The sequence below is a fragment of the Eptatretus burgeri genome, chromosome 14, assembly GCF_056783735.1.
Source record: "Eptatretus burgeri isolate ZD-2024b chromosome 14, Ebu_testis_v1, whole genome shotgun sequence".
Taxonomy (NCBI): domain Eukaryota; kingdom Metazoa; phylum Chordata; class Myxini; order Myxiniformes; family Myxinidae; genus Eptatretus; species Eptatretus burgeri.
Window position 1 is genome coordinate 12,656,355 of NC_140974.1, and position 21,745 is coordinate 12,678,099.

Below are 21,745 nucleotides of genomic sequence, written 5' to 3' on the forward strand. Positions count from 1 at the left end.
TCACGGAAAGAAGGAGATTCAAAGAAAATTCATTTCTAAGTTTGAAGGTTGTTTAACCAATCATCACGACTCAAATGTACTTGCAAGCACTTTTTAAAAATAAGTAGTAAGGGGAGCAATTTGGTGGGAAAGGGTAACTTGGCTTTTGTTAAATGCACGTTAAATAGGGTGAGCGTGCACCACAGGGTGGGTATGTGATGCTCTCATGAGCATTTGGAGCTGTGGGTATACTCCTGTAGGCAGGGTGTGCTGCCTAAAGCCTGTCAGTCGCATTGAGTTGTAGACAGACGGCCTTTGTTCTTGTACAGTGAAACTCAATGCTATTCCCTTAGGGTTTAATCAATGTAACAAGATCCATTTAGAGACCCAGAGTGGCAAAACAGCCACGACTAAATCAGCCAATCAAAGGAGACGTGCGCAGACTATGTGTGAAAGGCTTAAAAAAAATTTTTTTTAAATTAATTCACCTTAAATGCTGAATGAAATATTGGCAATAAAAGCCTTACACGACAAAATCAAGTAACCTCCCTGTATTAATGAGTGTGATGTTACCATCGGATTAACCGAATATCATGCCACAGCAACAAACTCACCATGACACAAGGATTGCTTACGACCAGGAATACGCCATTCACATTTTGAGGCCAAAACCAAATACGACTGATGACTGACACAACCATATACTGAACACACAACATGCGAGAGCGGCCGGCAGCAAGCATGCCGGTTACACAAACAATGCTACCCTAGCTCCTCAGATCATAAACAGCTCAGGCTTCAAACAGGGCCGTTCCGTCATCAACCGACATGAGGGCTCTGAACTGCTGACCTTAATGGATCAAGCACGAAGTTGAGGAATCCTACTAAGTTACGGCTCATCTTGTCGCGGGACACACTAATCGGGCGATTGATACAAAATCAAACATCAAATGTACATGTACGCACGCATGCATGCACAAAAATTAGTTATTCGTTTTCACCATAAATACTGCAAGTTTGAAGGGGGTTCATCATAAATCGAAGCTATGCGGTCGTGCGATAATTTATGCTCATGTACAGCTGTCATGCTACGTTCAACACGCATGCCACGATGGGGACAACACAAGCAGGGCGCCGCACAGTATCTGTGCAACTTCATACCAACCGTGCTGTTTAAATTTCTGGATATCAAGAACATATGTACAAATCATAAGCCTTACAAACTCCCAACAACCACTTCAGAGAGTAAGCGAATCGCTTGCAAGAATTTACATTCCAAAAGGCCTCACTTATGCTGGTAGGACGCCACATCGAAGCCAAAACAATATCAGCCACCCAGCCCCCACGCTTTCCCACACGCCATTCATCTTACAAACAAAGGACGTGCACTAGCTTTCTAAAACACAAGCTGGATTCCTGCACAAAGACCTGCGTTACCATGGCGTGCCACGCTAGCATGCCTTTTCTCTGAGGTTTAACCTAGCTGCCCCCAATCGCTGAGTTTTGCCTCGCTCACTCACAGAACAAGCTCTTGTTAACTTGAAAAGCACATGCTGTACCCCATTATATAAATCACCTAATAGTATTAGATTCTGATGTACCATACTCTGCTTCAGCATCATTGACGCTCTACAACAGTTTATTGGCAAGGATTACATTGCATGGTGTGCCGTTGCCTTCCCAGCAGTAGAGTTTAACGTCCATCCGAGGGACGACACACCAATTGATGAATCACCCTGCCTGCGAAACACCAGGATGGCAGTTTATAGATGGGTCGGGATTCAAACCCAGGCTACATAGTGCATACTTCGAAGCTATCCTGCCAGGCCAAAAGTACAATTATGCTTGGAAATGAAGGCAGAGGAAGCCACAGATGTGAATTATAACTCAGGCCTTTCTCACCATGTCCATCTCATTCTTCAAGAACAGATGACCGAATACGAGCACCAAATCTAACCATTGACTCGTTACAAAGCAAACACTAAGGATAACCAGGGGGACAATAGAGGGACGGGGGAAGCATATGGCACGTCAACTGTCTCGGGTGAAGACCCAAATTAAATAACCTCACATCCCTCGACCCACCTCTTTGGAAACACTTGTTTATTACCGCTACAAATCACGCAACTACTATATGAAAGGCACCGTTAGGTTTTCCATAGGTCCACTTACGTCACGGTACACTCACCGTTCACTCAAAACGAGAGCTTTCTCGGGATTTTCACAGAGTTTGGAGATGAAAAGGACTTTTGGGATTTGGAAGTGGTAATGGTGCAAGCACATTGGAATGGTTACAGTTTTTTTTCTGCAGTGACCCATGGTGAAGAAACACCGGGGCCTAATAGGATTTGTACAGGGCGGTTCCCATCACATCGTAGGGAGGCGAGCGATCGCAAGACGCCTGGGAACAAAAGCTGTGTGGGCTTCGAAGTAATGAAAAAAGGCATCAATCCGATTAACACCACGAGCCTCCATAACATAGAATCCTAATTGTTTTACTCAATGCTTGCCAAGTCAACGGATAAATTCATGGCATCCTGCTTTAATGATAAGCACATTTAATAACACCACCAGTATGAGTAAACATTGTGTAAAAAAGGTCATTCACATGTTGAATTGAGCAGTTATAATAATAACTAGAGGTGCTATGCTTTATAACTGTGAGTAGTTATGGCTGGGTACCATGACGCCCCGCTTTGAGACAACCCCGCTTCGCCCTTACACCGGGCCCACAACGTCCTCTTTATCCAGAGAAAACATTAAAATTTTTTCCCTTCAATCAAATATAGTCATTAAACCAAGTCACCTATCAATTATTATTCATCATCTGCCTCCTCCCACCCCACCCCTTCCTCCTCCGACCTCACACCCCACCCCTTCCTCCTCCGACCCGAGTCCCGCTGAACACCCACCCACCCCTTCCCCCTCCAACCACAGTCCCTCCAGACTCTCACCCCTCCCCTTCCCTTACACACTCCAACCCCACCCCTTCTTCATCCAATCCCCACCCCTTCTTCCTCCAATCCCAGTCCCTCCAGACTCCCCCCCCCTCACTCCCTGCAGACACCAGCCCCCTTCCCCTCCCACCACAGTCCCTCCGGACTCCCACTCCCACACCTTCCCCCTTCCACCACAGTTCCTCCGGACTCCAACTCCACCTCTTCCCCCTTCCACCCCAGTCCCTCTGGACACCAACCCGACCCCTCCCCCACCCACCACAGTCCCTCCGGACTCCCACCCCACACCTTCCCCCTTCCACCACAGTCCCTCCAGACTCCCACCCACCCCTTCCCCCTTCCACCACAGTCCCTCCAGACTCCCACCCACCCCTTCCCCCTTCCACCACAGTCCCTCCAGACTCACACCCCACCCCTTCCCCCTCCCACCACAGTCCTTCCAGACTCACACCCCACCCCTTCCCCCTCCCACCACAGTCCTTCCAGACTCCCACCCCACCTCTTCCCAATCACACCCCAGTCCCTCCGGACTCACACTCCACCCCTTCCCCTGCCTCCGCCCACCCCACCCCTTCCCCTGCCTCCGCCCACCCCACCCCTTCCCCTGCCTCCGCCCACCCCAACCCTTCCCCTTCCCACCCCTTCCCCTCCCTCCGTTAGTTACCAAATGGAATTACTTGTGTTCATTTTCCCATTTCTTGTTGAGTCGAGAGCTCGCCAAGTGGCGTAAGCACTCAAGCAAGCACCTACCTTCACTGGGCGGTGTATATTTAACCGCTGCCACGATCGTTGCAAACAAAGCATGCATTACCTCATTTGAGTTACTAGTACGGGCCCGTAGGTGAATGCCAGTATGTGCAGTCAGTCTCTGTGTCTCTGTGTCTCTGTCACCTCGAAAAGGCACATCTGCGGGTCCCCAGCAATATTCCTGGCAAGTTTCAATCGTGCAAAAGAAATAATAAAAAATTAATTAATTAATTAAATAAACATGAATTGTGATGTCATAGCACCGTGTCTTGTCATTGGTAGACGGATAAATGGCCGTAGTTTGGGAACCGCTTATCCGATTAATATCAAACCTTGAAGAGCACATCCGCAGGGCCACGGCAATATTTCTGGCAAGTTTCAATGAGATCGGACCGTCGATCGTGCAAAAAAACAAATAAACATTAATTGTGACATCATTTGTGATGTCATAGCACCGTGTCTTGTCATTGGTCGACAGATAAATGGCCGTAACTTGGGAATCGCTTGTCCGATTGATATCAAACCTCGAAAAGGCACATCAGCGCGTCCCCGGCAATATTCCTGGCAAGTTTCAATCCGATCGGACTGGCGGTCGTCGAGAAACGGCGGTCGCAGACAGACAGACAGACACACACACACAGAGAGATTGCTGGAATTATAGATAGATTATTATCAAAATGTACCTTTGTTTCCTCAAAACGGTCAGTTTATTTCATGATAGAAGACGCGTTGTCTTCAGGATTAGACCAATTAATTACGGAAGCAGGTATTTCATGACGAAGCCGATGTTAATGTTTATTCATCTATCTATAATTCCAGCAGTGTGTGTGTGTGTGTGTGTGTGTGTGTGTGTGTGTGTGTGTGTGTGTGTGTGTGTGTGTGTGTTTGTGTGTGTGTGTGTGTGTGTGTGTGTGTGTGTGTGTGTGTGTGTGTGTGTGTGTGTGTGTGTGTGTGTGTGTCCCCGCTGTTTCTCGACAACCACTGGTCCGATCTAATTGAAACTTGCCAGGTATATTGCTGGGGACCTGAGGATGTGCCTTTTCAAGGTTTGATATTAATCGGACAAGTGCTTCCCAAGTTATGGCCATTTATTTACCAAACCAATGACAAGACACGTTGTTGCGTGGGCGTGGCCGATGGGGAAGGGAAGCTCAGCCACGTTCGCCATTACAGGTTACAACGTACAGACTTCCGGATAGTGATGACTTCATGTATTCTAATAATTTCTCCATTACTTATGCGCATTTATAGATGAACACAATGCCCCAAGTTATGATCGTTTTCATATTAGACGGTGCATACATTTCGGTAACATCAGAGTGCTGGTATGCTCCGAACCAGGAAGTAAATTTTTTTTCTCTCTCTTCTCTTCTCTTTTTGTTTTTCCTTGCCACGACATCGCAAAAAGGTAAAATACTTTGGCGCTAATTGAATAATTGGGTATTAAAACAAGATTGCGAATAATCGTAACTGCGAATAATATGCGAACTTCCGGGTCACGGACGTACGGGCACGCGAGAGCAAAGAAACGGCCTGTGTGGTTGTTGTTTGTTGCTCGCGGTTTGAATATTTATTGATAATTTTTTTTTTTTTTTTTTTTTTTTACGGACACGTACTAGTTTCACATAACATGTGTATTACATATCCATCAGTTTGTTTATCTTATATTACTAAAAACTCTCATCTTGTATGTATGTACAGTATGTATGTATGTACAGTATGTATTGTTGCGGGCCAGAGGACCGGTGGCGAGAACGACCACTAGGTGGGGAAAGTTACGTCGATTCCCACTGGACTCTCCGGAATTGTAGGCCGTCCCTCTCTGATAACTCCTTGAAGCGGCGGGTCGCTTAACCGACAGTGGACGCAAATACCTCCACCGTGTAGCGTAGGGTCTTTTTGTCGAGAACCAATTTACCTAATTAACCACGCGGTGTCGTCTACCGGGGAACCACGCCCTCGGCACGTCTTGCTGGAACCGGGTCACGCTACCGACTGCGGTAGAGTTCCAACTACCGACTACCAACTCCAGTTCGGGTGCAGTCGAGCGGAACTGCCAAAGCCGTGCCAGCTAGGATGAGCAGATTGACGGGAACAAAGACCCGGCTAAAACTCAGATCCGAACCATGCTGGACCAATGAAGGAAAAGACGAAAACGAACTGGGAACATTTCTACAATAATTTATTTATAATAAACAAGGAAATTTATGTGGCACAGAAACAGGTTTATTGGGGTGTTATGCAGGGGAAAGAAAGAAGATTTAGTGTGACAATTTACAGCAATTTACAAAAGAAGACACAGAGCAGACTTACGCGGGAATACACAGGCAAGATTTACAATGATCAAAAACACCTACAGTTTCTACTTATTAGACTGGCACGACACACTCAGACACACACTCGTCAAAATAAACCCAGTTGAAGGCAAAGGACTTTTGCAGCCAGGGGGGAGGTGAGCTGAGGTCGCAGTTCTTTTGAGTACCTGAGTCTCGGGGAAAGGAATGCTCCGTGGTGCAGCACCTGCCAACGGTCGTGCAATCAGGTCCACAGCCGCCCGTGTGGAGTTCGGGTCTGTGGAGGAGCTCGAGTGGGCCGGGACCAGCAGTCGGGCCGAGACGTGAGCGTAGCCAAGCAGCGGGAACCCCTTAGTTTTCCAACCAACTCCGGCCTCCAAGCACAGAACGAACGACCCCCAACGAACTTAAGACTGAGGATGGTGTCGTGGTTTTTAGAACTCTCAGCGGGGCGGGGCCTTGGTCAAAACAGACGTCACTGTCCTCCCTGATTGGACGGGGCTCCCATGGGCCCGCACTTTCTGGGCGGGGCCTCGGCCAGGCACTGGCGAGGCCCGCCCACTCCACGCGTGTGGACTTATCAAGAAAGACGGAGCATTTGGAGAAGCCGAATAGGAACTGCGACAGCGAAGATTCTGTCTCGGAAAAACGTGCCTCCAGAGACAACAGGTGGACCCTGGTACGTTGTTGCCAGCGAACCGAAGGCTGCGAGCGCTCGGGTACCGTGGATCGCAATGGAGGGGGTATTGTTACGGGCCGGGGGGGGGGGGTCGGCCGCCAACTGACCGCTCTGACGGAACCGCAAGTCGAGTCGGCCCGACCGATCGCCCGGAATAGAGATCGACGCCCGGATAACTCCGAGTCGACGGGTCCTTGTACAAGAACCGAAATACGCCAATCGGCATCTCACGTGGGGTAGGGTCGATTGCCAATCTTCAATTTACCTAAATACCCACGTGATCCAACTACCGGGGTATTCCACCCTCGACGGAACTCGTACGGAACAAACCGCCGAGGCGAGCTTGTCCGTGCACGATTCTGAGCGGCGTAATCGCCGAGAACCGTCGGTCCAGATATCCCCCTACTACGGCAAACCAACGGCTTTCTAACTCCCAACACACGAAATGTTAAGTCAATGAGGGAATGGACGAAACGAGCAGGTTTACATTTACACAAGGACATTTATTAAAATAAAACACGTATGCAATTAAATAAGGCAAAACACGTATGCAATTATACAAGCAACAAAAGCACGAGAAAAGAACTACAACAATCTACTTATTATGTCCAGTCATTTACACTTAACAGCAGTTCCCACTTGTTAGATGGGCCCACGGACACATGCACACACACACACACCCAAGAAATGGTGGTTGAGGCCTTTACGAACGAGCTCCTGCTCGGACGACAGGGGAGCTGAAGCTCAGAGCTTGACTCTAAGCTCTCCACCTCGTGTGGTCTTCAACTTGTCCGGACCCGGGCTCCAGCGAGAGCGAGCTGGATCCAATCGCCACGATCCTTCCCGAGCTTCCGCGAATCTTCCCGAGCTTCCGCGAATCCTCCCGCGCTGCTCAACACGTGCCGGTGAGACGGGGCGCCGATCCTTCCCGTTGATGCGTCGCTTCCCCGAGGAACCAACTCCAAGAAGAGGCCGATACGTCGCACCAAGCCGGGAAACAAAATGGAGAATGAAAAGCTCCAAGAACCAAGAAGAAGAGGAAGAAGAGGACGAAGCCTCCACTCGCAGCTCAAGCCGAACAACCGGCTCAAGTTTCTTCCAAAACAAAGCAGCAGCCGAAGCTCACTGAGCCAGCCGAAGAAAAAAGCTTCCGAAGGCCTCAACGCTAACCCAAGCCAAGCAGGACCCGACGGCCTGCCGAGCGACTACTCTCTGCCGAAGCAAAGAGCTTACTACTCCCATGGGACTCAGCACGAACTCTGCACACGGGATTCAGAACGGGACTCTTCACGAACTCTGCCATGGGACTCTCCCTCGAACTCTTTACATGGAACTTCCACTGAACTCAGTCCACGAACTCAGCCCGACCACGGGACTCTCACGAACTCTGCCACGGGACTCCCACGAACAAATAAAAGAATCTTCTCTTTATCCTTCTCCGCCCCCTCCCCCGCGCCCGGCGTGACTCATGCCCTCGTGATCCATCCTCCGCTCAACCACGGGTGGGAGGGAGTTGTTGGCATCATGAATCACGGGACGGCAGAAGAGGGGGAGGGACGTCTCCATTGTTCGCTCCCGAACTATTAAATCGATCCGCAGTGCATCTAATCGATCTCTGAACATTTAAACAATGAAAGGTGAGCTATCTCGGGAACATGCACTTATCGACATAGCTGACGAAGGGAACCTGTATGTTCTGTGCAATTGAATTCCAAATTCGTAACAATATAAAGATTCATTAACCTAACTAAAAAAATCATCGCAACGCACCCCTTCTATTTCCTCCTACACACAAGGAGGGATTCTGTCTACACATATACTTAATGGCGTAACTGACTTGGGACACCTGTATGTTGTATGCGTACGGTTCTAAGAACCGTAACAGTATGTATGTATGTATGTATGTATGTATGTATGTATGTTCTCGAAATACAGCCAAAATGGTACATGATAGCGCAAAAATGTTAGGGTACCTTACTCACCATTCACCTGCGATGTGCAGTTTCAAGTTTCGTTAAAATCGGGCAAAGAAAAAAATTATTAAAAAATCAATTCCCGATTCAGTCAAGTCCTCTTCGGGATTTTGATCAATGCAAACAACCTCAGCGGTATAGTTCGCTGGAGCTATCTTTTTTTGTTGTTTGTTTTGAAATTATTTTCTTATCAACCGCTGTCAACGGGAACCTAACGGGTTCACGGGTCATCTAGTAAGCTTTAAAAAAAAAAAAAAAAAAAAAAAACGGACGAAAATGTAGAGTATTTTTAATGAACGACTACGATTTTCTTTCCTGTGCATCATATAAGAATTAATGTCCCTTCATTGGGCGGTGAATATTAGATGGCTGTCGCAATCGTTGCAAACAAAACATACATGACCCCGTTTGAGTTGTCATGAAATTATACCTTCGTTTCCTTAAAACGGTAGCTATATTTTATAATGGAAGACGCGTTGTTCAATCTTCAAATGTACGGTACATGAGGCCTCAAAACATACTGAACTCTGTGAAGAGAAAAATATGGCCGCAATTTCTGGGCGCTGAAGGGAAAAGTGTGGCCTTGCTAAAAGGCGGTGCTTGTGACATTTGCGGAGAGGAGGGAAAGCGTGGCCTTCAGAATGGGCGGCGCTTATGACCCACCCACCCACAGACACAAACAGCTCTCCACTATATACAAGATATGATAAAATAATTATTTCTCTGAAACTGAATAACCTATCGATACTGGACTTTGCAGTGATGATCCACTACCATTGCTGTTTATATTTTATTAAACAATGATGTCATTAGTCATGCGGTTTGGCAACCACATTGGTTTCAAAGAAAACAAGCCGGTAGGCGACATGGGTGGTCGCTATATAATTGCATACTAGTCATACAGTTTTTGATGGATCGGGCTGAAAATTTTTGACAAAGAGGTTGATTATAGTGCGCATAAAAGTGTGGAAGCCTATTTTTGATTTTCGAAAAAAAAAAAAAATCGGATTTTTTTCAAAAAAATTCAGTCGCGTTGCTCGGCAATAGTGGTGTCCATAGCAACGGTGCTCAAAAGCATACAACTAGATCCTGTTATGAACCTACCAGTCAAGTTTCATCAAAATCGGTTGACTCCTCTGGCCTCCAGAGCTGTCCATTACATACAAACAGACAGACGGAAAACCTGAGAATAACGGTAGTCTAGCGACCACCCAATATTAAACCAGAGTTGGTGTCAAAGCCACCCAATGCTCGCCTGTTTATACATTTATCGTTTTTAAAAGACTAGTCTAATAATTAATATTTTTTATCAAGCATTGCAGTGAAGTCTGATCCAAATTTTAAAGCAGCATATGTATTTGTATATTGTAATCAGTAACAAGAGCGCAAGTGAGCACAATATACGCCCGAACAAGAAGGTATATACAGAATTGTGCTACCACATGGAAAACAGCATCCTGGTTGCCATGGCAACCACTTTAGATGACGAACGTATGTCGTGACACACCATCTCCACAGTCTGTACCTATGTACCAGATATGAAACGTGAAAGTTGAAAACTTTGGGAGTTAGAGTGCGGACAGGAACGGACGGAGATGGACAGACAGGCAGACAGACAGACGGACGACCGGTATCACATAATACGCCCCGATAGATATATATATATATATATATATATATATATATATATATATATATATATATATATATATATATATATATATATATATGGCATATAAAAAAATAGTGTGGTAGACAAAAACATTAGAAAGGAAATAACTTGCACCAAAAATTTCAACATTTTCACGCTCACGCCGGGGGTATCGCTATAGCTCTCTGTTCTCCGAACAGGCGAGCTAAAAATTAGATTTTGGAAACTGCTGCAGCAATTGATTCCAAACTTTGCAGTTATGATCCAATACCCTTGCTCCATGTAATGCGATGCGATTCATAATTCGATGCGTTAAGCAGCTCCGGAGAAAATGTTTTTCAATGTTTCAGTTTTCAAACTAAAATGGCTGCCAAACCACATGGCCGATGGCATTGAAAATTTTCACTCTGTCCATGATTGGGTAGAGGATCATTTGTGTGAAATTTTGTCTTTATTGGATAAGATTCATTTTCCTATCCAATATATGGCTGCCACGCCACGCGACTGATAACGTCATCATTTTCACACTGAATGCAGCAATGGTGTTGGATGATATTTGGTAAATTTTGCTTCAATCACATAAGTGGTTCCAGAGAAAACATTTAATATTTTTCTTCAATCCAATATGGCCACCGAACCACATGACATATCAATTATTCTTTATCACCCCAGTATCTCCAACTAGCCTGGTGTTGGCTTAGTGGTTAGGATGGTGGCTTGGGATCCCAGGGTCCTGAGTTCAAGTCCCGTTGGCTGCTGAATTAACACCAGGGGGTTGACTCAGCCTGTCATCCTTCCGAGGTCAACGAAATGAGTGCCAGTGTACTGGTCCCGGTGTATGCCCCGGTTAGAATAGGTGTACCATATCCCTGTGTGTCGTAAGAGGCGACCAGGGTTGGCGTCAGGAAGGGCATCCGGCCATAAAACATTGCCTCAAGAAAAAGCCAAACCCCTACACAGCAGGGAAAAATGGCTGTAAAAACGGTCATTTATTATATTTTACCCCAGTATCTCCAACTCATGGGGAACATGTCTGTGAAGTTTCTCCTCAATCTGTCCAGCTGTTCTGGAGAAGAAGATTTTTTGAGGTTTTCGGGAAAATCCAAGATGGCTGCCAGACCATGTGACCTATGACATCAAAGTTATCAAACCTTATTCAGCATGGCTAGTCAATCATTTGGATGCAGTTTCACTTCAATCTGTAAAGCGGTTCTGGAGATTTTTTTTCCATTTTTTTTGTGACAAAAATACAATATTGGCTGCCAAACCACATGACGGATGATGTCATAAATTTAATAATTTCATTTTTATTTGGTCATAGATTATGTGAATGAAGTTTCAGATTTTTAGGACACGGATATCAAGGAAATCAATTTGGCTACTCTACCACTTCACCTATGATGTCATCATTACAAGGTCCTTATTCCCTGTTGGCAGTTGAATGTGATGAGCTGAGTTTCAGATTTTTCCGATCAGCGGTTTCAGAGATTTAATTTTTAAATTTCTTTTGTTTAATCAAAGATGGCTGCCATACCACGTGACCTATGACGTCATAATTATGATTAACATATTCTCCACGGGTTTGGGGGGGGTCACTCCCACCTTGAAAATTTGTGTCAATCGGACAAGCGGTTGCTAAGAAAAAAAGAATGTTGAAGAAATAAAATAATCGAGCAAAAAAAAAAAAAAAAAAAAAAAAAAAAGTGGCGAAGAATAACAATAAAAAGAAACAGAACAGAAACAATAGGGTACCACAACCTGTTAGGCTAATGGTACCCTAATAATTACTAATATCCATACTGAACTTGTTTTGACATTCAAAATAGTAATTTATATAAGTATATGACTGAACAAACTCTGAGATCCCAAGAAGGCCTCATCTCCCAATTAAAATGCACGACACCATTCCTCCACCAGGCTGATTAGTTCACGTTCTGTTTCCCACTGATAGGCCAGATCTGCATCCGGACCGGAACCAAAATCTAATCAGCTTGTTCTCGTCACCTACCCGACTCATCCACCAAGTTTCATCAGAATCCGTCCAAAACTTTTTAAGATATCGTGTCAGATGTCGTTTGTGTCCCCATCTCTCAATGGTGAAGAATCACTTAAAAATTCGGATCTTCACCAAAATCGAATCAATTCTTCCTTGTCACACACACAACCTGTCCACCAAGTTTCGTCCAAATCCATCCATAACTTATTGCGACATCCTGCTCACAGACATGAAAACATACTTTTATCCACCTCCGGTTGGCAGAGATAATTTCAAACATTAAAATTATCTTGAGCAAATATATCTACAAACCTTCAGATATTTAAATGATCAATCCGATTTTTATTTTTAACTTGTGTTCTTGCACCTACCTACCCTAAAAAAAGGGGAATTCTTATGGATATTTCGATTCGATAGACTCATCACCTCTGGTCCAAGTCTTTCACTAACTGGCTGCCATGGCCTGATGTTCGACTGGGACCGATTTTGGGAGGGATTTGTAATTTGTTCAGGATGCTGGCAATAACTTGCCGACTCTGTGAAAGACAAGGTGGGATGATTAACTTCCAACAACTAATGCGAGAGGATAGGACACGCAGTTTAACGGTCATCCGAGGGACGGTGCACTTTGTTGTGATGAAAAGCAATGGCCATGAACCACCAACCTGACAGTTTATAGTCGGGTTTGGAATCAAACCCAGACTAGACACCTGAAAGGCAAGTGCCCTCCCTCGGCAGCATCATGTTGGACCATTGAACTCTTCAATGCCATAAAAATTGCACAATGAACAAACAAAGTGAGGAATTACATTTTAAATAAAGCGGGATTATGAGATAGCTGTTATTTTCAAAATTACGAGTTCATCTTCAAAAATCATCTGAGCTTCAAAAAAAGGCCCAATCTGACAGATGGCTGATATCCGATACCCAAACCCCTGGTTGTTATCTTCGAGCTCACATGTATTCCATCTCTTCTTTGTCATAAAAAGCCTAATGTTGGTTTAACGGTAAAAGGTGGCTGGCGAAAGATCTTAAGGTCCTCTCTCTCTATTGAGTGCAGCCTATGGCTGCTGGTTGCATCATTGGTTGGGACGCGGCAATGCCGCTGATACAGTGTCCCCCTTACCAGTACACTGGTATTCATTTTCCCAACCTCTTAAGGATGACAGGCTGAGTCAATCTCCTGGTGTATATTAATTCAGCGGCCAACAGGGCTTGAACTCAGGACCCTAGGATCCCAAGGCGCCACGCAAACCACGAAGCGAACACCAGGCTTATCTTGAGGTCCTGAGTTCAAACCACTGTCATGCCGTTAATTAACATCAGGTGGGTTGACACAGCCTGGCATCCTTCCGAGGTTGGCAAAATTAGTCCCAGCTCTGTGAAATAAGCCATTCAACTACATCCTGTGTCAGAGTGGTGACCCGTCCTGGATTGTGCCCCACAGCCTATGAAATGCTTCGGCAGCCTGATGTGCCTCCTGGCATGAAAAGGAATGCCTTGTTCGTTTGTTTTTGGCATAAAACATGGAACCGTTATTCCATTCGCAAACTTGATGATGTCATGGGAATCACGACCAAATTAGAGATCTAAAAAGTACTTACATATACTGGTAATAGAACAACAAAAAAAAAAACTTTAAATTCACAATTAAAGTCCAACAGCAAGGGAACCTTTCCACAAAAGGTCAACGCGGTCGTCGTAGAGATGCTGGAGAGATGTGTGAGTGGGATCATGCTACACACGACTTAGTTACAACCATTTATCAAGCTGTCATCAGCTAATACCCACAATTATTCTGACTGATGGTGACGCTGTGTTGATACAGGTTCAAACAGGCTTCCACGACAGAAAGACCATCACATCCTCACAATGTCCAACAATTTTCGACGATGCCAGGTAGTGCCCTGAACTATTTGGCCTCACCATTAGACACAACTCATTCTGGGCAAAAAAAAATAAAAACATCAAGTTGGCTTCAAAGCGAGGTACAAATTGGGTACACAGCACCGAGCCAAGTTCTTGCTTTGCATCTTTCAGCCTCTCAAAGCAAATAATGCGTTGGTGCTGCTGAATGAGCAAATGCTCTCCACCATGGGAACGAGATCCATAATCACACCTTGCACTACTGGAGGCAGTGGAACGTAATGCCCGAGGTACTGCAGATATTACCACTCACGAGGCCAAGCTGCAAGGCTGACTCGGCTACTCTGTTCTCAACAGAAAAAAAAGATCGTTTCTTGGCTTTTACCACCTTTCATCAGCCTTGCTTTCACTCCTCTCTTACCTCGCAGCCACCGTTCCTTTGACCGAGCAGGCCTCAAGTATTCATTGACTAACCCACTCCAGTTGTGAACCTCATTACCCCACTTACGCGAAGCTAAAAGCGGAGTTAAGTAATTGGTTCATGTCCGTTCGTCTGTTTTTTGTCAGTTTAGGATCGAGGAACAGCTTATTGAAATTGGATGTTATGTTTTGAACACGAATCGTAACATGAATAGGAATACAAATTTCTCATTTTACACTTTGGCTCTGAAATCATCCTGACAACACGTGCACAGAGAGAAGTGACATAATATTTTTTACTACGTCTGCCTGCCTGGCAGTAAAACAAAATTGAAAATCGTTCCAAACAGGAAACGTACTCTTTTTAAGGATGTCATAAATCACACAAACAACAGGCATGGATAACTAATGTAACTGCGAGATAGGGTGATGTAATAGACACTGGGAGAAATGGCGGTAAAACCCAGAATTTATTTATTTATACACCTTTTAACCTCTTTAAACCTTCATTTAAATTGAAATATATATTTGAACACTACAATCTACTTGACACAAATGGCCTTCATAATACTTCCAAGAAATATATATATATATATATATATATATATCGATATGTAGCATGACAGGGTGTGGCATGTGAGAGGGTGCAGTATCGGGGTGAAGAAGAGACCGCCGATATGGCTGTGTGCAATACTGATTGACACTGCGCTATATAGGGATCAATAAAGCATCCATCTCCTGAACTGGGACCCAACGTCATCTTATTGTGGTGTGCAAGACTGCTTCAATAGCGCTAAACTTCCAGATTTTAAAAATCATTATGTTATTAAAATCTACGTATATACCTGAACACTGCGCAGGGTATCATGTTCTCTGAACTCTCCGGTTGAGTCCATGCACCACCCCCCTTCCCCACCTCCAATCCATTTTTCTATATCCCCATACTTGGGGAATTGTCTCACCGTGTTGTGTTCGTTTGATCCGACTTTCCTTTCCAATCAATCAAGATGGCGATTTCTTTCATGGCACATACATACTTGGGATCTTTTCTACTTTCGTTATCTTTGTTGATTATGTCTGTTCCGTGTGCGTGATTTTCCATCTCGTACTCAGTACGTGAACTTCGAATCCACTCGTCAAGCTCCTACATGGCCCTCAATATCTGAGTGGGGAGCGCTTTCATTCGTGCACTCTATATTACACTCGAGCAATAAAAAAAGAAGGAAGATCCCTGCTTCGAATAAATCTCACTCCTGCGACCAGATTTCTAACTGACGTTCAATGCACGTCTCCACTTGTTCTTAGGAATTGGTGAAACAGTTCCAATTACTTACAGATCTCTTTTATGATATCAAGTCTGAGAAGCAACTTTCCTTCACATTTTTTGTGACCTGGAAACAAATAAAGTGCCTCACTTGTAGATATAACAAAGGTGTATATAATTTTTTTTGGAGTGCACCAAGTGATTATCACTTGTAAGCATTTCACCATGTTTTGACTTCTCTCGGCAATGCTTAGTCGCTGCATTAGCAACACTCTTGTAAGGCTATTATGATAATGACAGCATAGGACCGAAAATGCGTGTCACAGATAAGTGCGACACAGAAGAACCACTTGTATATAAATGTTGATGTGGATTTCTGCACCTGGGGCTGCACACTCACTGGTTTGCACGATGGAGCATCACACCGCAGGTCTGGACTCGTTGAGAGGTTGACGCAAACTTCGGTGCGGGTTTAATTGAGGAAGAGACGGTCCGCAACTGCGATGAGAGGCCTGGGCATGCAGATCTGGCCGAAAGTAATCCCAAACACGTAACGGCTCATGGCAGTCATCATTTCACCGGAAAGCTTACCCTTCATTGTGACGTTCATATTCAAGAGTCTTCAATGTACTCCTCTGGTCAATTTTAGAATGGCTTTTAAAGAACATCCTGCATCCAAACAACTTTGGAAAAAAGTTATCAGAGATCTATCCAATCTGCCGGCTTTCACCTGTGGACTTGGAACCCTCTCAAAGAACAGGCCAAGTGTGCTGGATCGCAGACCTAATTCAATCTTGGCTTATGGGGTTAACCTATCTGTTCTCAAGAGATTTCTTCCCCATTATATAACTTCCATAAATGTTTGGCTTTGCAGAGTCAACAGTCTCCCATGCACAGCTCTTCGACAGGATATGATGGTAATCCAAATAGTAACCAATGCAGGGTTCATCATCCTCCCTTACAAGATACTTATTCGTTGATCACCATCCATTTCATCACACCATGAGACCGATCTCTGATGTTTAAATCAACTTAGGTGTCTCAAACGTTCTTGCAACGCAATCGGAATGTCATAAGGATCTGAAACATTGTCCACACGTAAAAGGCCACTTCTTTTTTTCCTCCAAAAATACAATTAAAATTGTGTTTTTGTAAGGTAGCAGGTGTTTGTCTCCTTAATGAAACAATCCCACTGAAGCAAAACTGTCTGTCTGCCCTCCTCTCAGGCAAGTTACAATCGATACAAGAGTGGTTCAGCGTTTACAGCACTACCCTCAGGGGGAGAACAAAAATCCCCAGGAAGACTGTCAATAAGAACGAGGGAAAGGCAGCAACCATTGTTCATGCAGTGAATTCAGCACTTTGCCCAAACGTGTCCAGGCCGCAGATAATCAAGCAAAGCGAGTAGAGCAAACAGCCTCGGCTCCAAACTGCATCACCAATTTAAGAGTAAAGTCATACAGTAAGAGTCACGTCATGAGCAACAGGTGGGCCTTAAGGACCAAAAGAATGAGAGCTCATTAGGAAAACAGAGCAGTGTTTCTTGGCTTATTGATGAGGATATAAGAAGAGTTAGTAAAGTCCTTGCAGTTAAGCAGGAAACAGCTGGAATGTGATCATCCAATCAAGTGCCTGTATTTGCTCAACTGTTGTACAAACAACTTTCTTTCACTTGGTTTCTCTTTCAAACAATATGCAAGTTTTGCTCTCACCTGGTTGTGGTGAGGTATGTTGAAAAGTGTAGTTAAGACCCATGCAATAGCATTAAGTAGATGTGTGTATTACTTGCAGAACTAGAAAGGCACTCAGTCGAGCGCATACCTCCGCCAGGCTGAACAGTTCACATTTTGTTTGTATCTCACCGATCGGCCGGATCTGAATTCGGACCTTAACCAAACTCAAATCAGCTTGTTCTCATCACCTAACCAACTCATCCACCTAGTTTTGTCATAATCCATTCACAACTTTTTCAAATATTGTGTTATATTTCGTTTTGGCCTTGCTTCTTAATGGTGAAGAATCACTTTAAAAAAATTTAAACTCATCTAATCTGGATCTTCACCAAAATCAAAACAATTCTTCCTTGTCACACACCCAAACTGTCCAACAAGTTTTCCACCAAATCTGTCCACAACTTTTTGAGATATCGTGCTGCATATTGTTTCGGCCCGATCTCTCAACGGTGAAGAATCACTTCAAAAATTCTCGGATCCGGATTCGGATCTTCACCGAAATCGAATCCATTAATCCTCGTCACACCCCCAACCAGCTCACGAAATTTTGTCCGAATCCACCGATAGCTTTTCTCATTACAAAGATATCCTGCTCACAGAAAGACAGACAGATAGAGAGGGATGAAAACATAACCTCTGTCGACCTTCGGTGGTGGAAGTAACAAGGTCAAGAAAATAAATACATGTACTTTTATACGAGAGATATAAATATATTAATTGATGGAAACTGCCGATCAACCTCAAATACCATCATAAACTGAACCCAAACAGCTTCGGTCGTGCATATCAGACTTGCGCGACACATTAAATTCCATTTCCACCTTCATTAGCTATGGGATGTTTAACTGTTATAGAGCTCGGCAGTGTTGACATCATTCCCCAAATTTTCAATGCAATCGAATAATCTTTACTTTAATCTCATGTGATACCTGACCCGTCGGACAAAGACTTCACCTCCATAGCTTGTCCTGCAGAACGCTGATCGTAGTGACCGAGCATGTTGGGCATGCGGGTGAGATTGTAGGGCATATCAAGACACATCCTCAAAGTAAGGGGTTCACAGGCGAACGTCCCTCGTCCACCAGCACCTCGTGGCGCAAACAAGCACCATGCTGACAGCATGAAAAGACGAGCGGTTGGAGCTGCGCGTGACAACATATTTAGACAACATGGGGTAAACATCAACCGGCCAGTTCTATTTCCTCAACCGGTCGAGTGGTCGAGTCCACGATATACTGCTTCATGGTGGTCCCAACGGATGACGATCAAACACAAAGAGGATGCACCTTGACTGCCGATGATGGTACAGCCTAGGAAACAAAATAACAATAATAATAATAATAATAATAATAATAATCAATCAATCACCATCATAATCATCATCATGTACCATGCCCCACACAGAGCGTTGGTGGCGGAGCCAAAGAGGTTAGTAGGCAACAATCCTGGCCAGGTCGCCACTCCGACTCAGGAAGTTCGGAAAGGAATTTGGAACTTGTTCAGGTTGTCGCCTACTCTTCACGAATGACACCGTGGGATCTTCAACGTCCACCAACTAATGCTTCCAGAAAAGAGACCAGTTTAACGTCCATCCGAGGGATGGCACACATATTAATGAATCGCCTTGCCTGTAAAACACCAAAATGGCAGTTTTTAGCTCTGTCAGGATTTGAACCCAGGCTAGACAACTTAGAGGAGTGTGTGTATACCTCCAGTGCATCCTGCCAGCCCATAACAAAGAGATTTCAAATTGCTGCTAATATTTATTAGAAATATGAATGTAACTAATGAATTAAAAAATAGTCAACCATTAAGAATTATCAAGTTTCATCCAATTTGATTAAACGTAAAAGCCATTTTGTAAGCATCCATCACATATATTATATCTTCTTCTTCTTTCGGCTGCTCCCGTTATGGGGTCGCCACAGCGGATCATCCGTTATGATCCGCAGAATGATTTGGCACATGTTTTACACCGGATGCCCTTCCTGACGCAACCCTGGTCGCCTCTTACTACACAGGGATCTGGTACCCCTATTCTAGCTGGGGTATACACCGGGCCCAGTACACTGGTACTCATTTCGCCGACCTCGGAAGGATGACAGGCTGAGTCAACCCCCTGGTGTATTAATTCAAGCGGCCAAAGGGGCTTGAACTCAGGACCTTTTGGATCCCAAGCCGCTACCCTAAACCACTACGCCAACACCAGGCTCCATCACACATATATATATATATATATATATATATATATATATATATATATATATATACTGTACAAATAAATATAAATAAATATATATACTGTACAAATAAATATAAATAAATATATATATACACTGTACAAATAAATATATATATATATACTGTACAAAAAAAAAAATATATATATATATATATGACATAAATACAAAATGTTCCCTTGAAGGATTAATAATTAAATTCCGAGTATAATAAAGTAAGACAGTAGTTACTGTGTGTCCTACGAACTTGACCCGCTCGTGTGAGGAGTCAAAGCGAGTTCGAACTCTGTCTCCGCGGTAATAGCCACACATCGTTCCCAAAGTGACGTCGAGTTAGTTTATCGAGCAGTTCATCCCGCGCCAAGTGGAAGCAGAAACGATGTCATTGGATGAACATCTCGGCGGCAGCAGTGACGTCACAACGAAGCGATACGCCAGTGTGAAAGCCAAGGCCAACTTACCGAACACGCTGCGCCGTCAATCCATCGCACACTCGCGGACTCTTCTTGTCTTCCAAACAACCACCGAATCAAACTTCCTCTGTGTATCCTTCACTGCGACGATAAAGTGCGGCCTTCTCTCATTGAACGAATCACTTTCACATTCTTCTCTTGACTGGTTCTTCCTTCACTGACCCCGGCCAGGTTTCTGAGTTCGTTTTCTCATTCCCCTTTCTTCTCGCTGCCTCCAGTCAGTCAGTCAGTCAGTCAGTCAGTCAGTCAGTCAGTCACATCAATGGGCGGAGCCGACGATGTGTGGAGAAACTGTGGGCGGAGCCTGTCCGCTCTTCAAAAACAGTCACCGGCAGAGTTTGGAGGTTTTATTTCCGATGAACCGAGTGCATTATTTCTTTTAACTCGTTTTGATCAATATTCAAGTGAAAAGTTTATTTTTTTCATACTTACAACCTTTTGTAATTGCCTTTATTTTTACTTTTTTGATATTTAGTGACGAAACTGAAAATAATTGCAGCGTTCCTGTTTAAGCGGTGTATAGTCAGCATAACTAGAAGCATTTTCCAATTATGTTAATTTCGTATTTTTGGAAAATATGGCGTTTGAAAGTGCTCATTATTGATTTTTATTTTATTTTAACGTAATTAGAAACAGAAAAATTGTCGAAGTTTGAGCCGAAAGTGGAATTGTTCCCTCAAATCTAACCTCATGACATGGATTTCTGAGGTAACGAAGGATTTAAAAAAAAAAAAGGCAACGAACTAACAATCGGACGACGGTTACACACATTAAAAAAGCAAGGGAATGAACGAACAAGAGAGGAGGAAACCGTGTAACCCAAAAGTTAAAGAGGTTAAGGTTCAGCCGGGATGATACGAGATCGTGGTGCTTGAAGCTCTGGGGGGTGTTCAGTTACCAGGCAACTTGTTGCGCACGCTCGTCAAGTGGCTTAAGCACTCAAGCAAGCACTCCATTCAAAACTGTTAAGGAACGGCCGGCTTGGAAAGAGCTAGCAAGCTACTTGGTAACTGAATCTACCCCAAAAGTGAGGAGTGCAATCAATGAACTGTCTCCGGAAGGCAGTTCCAAAAAGAGTGGGGATCACGTGCTATAAGCATACATTGTGGGTGTTTAAGCAGGACGGCTTGCTTCATGAACACGTGCATCCATCCTCAAGACGCTGTGGAGCGTTGAGGGAGCAGAAAGAGTTAGATCACAGCAGAGACTGTAATAAAGATAGAGGCCACCCAGCTTCTTGTGATATAAGAGCAACAGACCTAATTTTGCTTCGGCCTCAACATAGGAGATGCCGATATTAACTCGATATCTGCGATCACAAAGCCATCGCCAAGGATAAGCCTCCACAACTTACCCTCCCCCTGTTTACCGATGTCCCATGATCCAATAATAAATTTGCCATGTTGTTTTTTTTCAGTCCACCATATGACCTTGATCTTCAACATTAAGAGATATATAGTGTTGAACAAGAAA

The 21,745-nt window shown here is 44.3% G+C and overlaps 1 protein-coding gene across 4 annotated transcripts in view; it reads right to left on the reverse strand.

Moving 5' to 3' along the window:
- Positions 1-20,566, reverse strand: part of LOC147012671 (frizzled-3-like) — a 75,652-nt gene extending 55,086 nt beyond the window's left edge. Inside the window, exons 1-2 of one of the 4 annotated variants that reach the window (XM_085853733.1) lie at positions 20,261-20,566; positions 18,514-18,869 (exon numbers count right to left, since the gene is read on the reverse strand). In XM_085853733.1, the coding sequence (XP_085709859.1) occupies positions 18,514-18,741 (228 nt within the window). In that variant the 5' untranslated portion in view covers positions 18,742-18,869; positions 20,261-20,566. Of the gene's footprint in view, positions 1-18,513; positions 18,870-20,030; positions 20,146-20,260 lie in introns of those variants that run through there. The other 3 variants (XM_085853734.1, XM_085853736.1, XM_085853735.1) reach the window with 3 other exon arrangements.
- Positions 20,567-21,745: the final 1,179 nt, after the last annotated feature.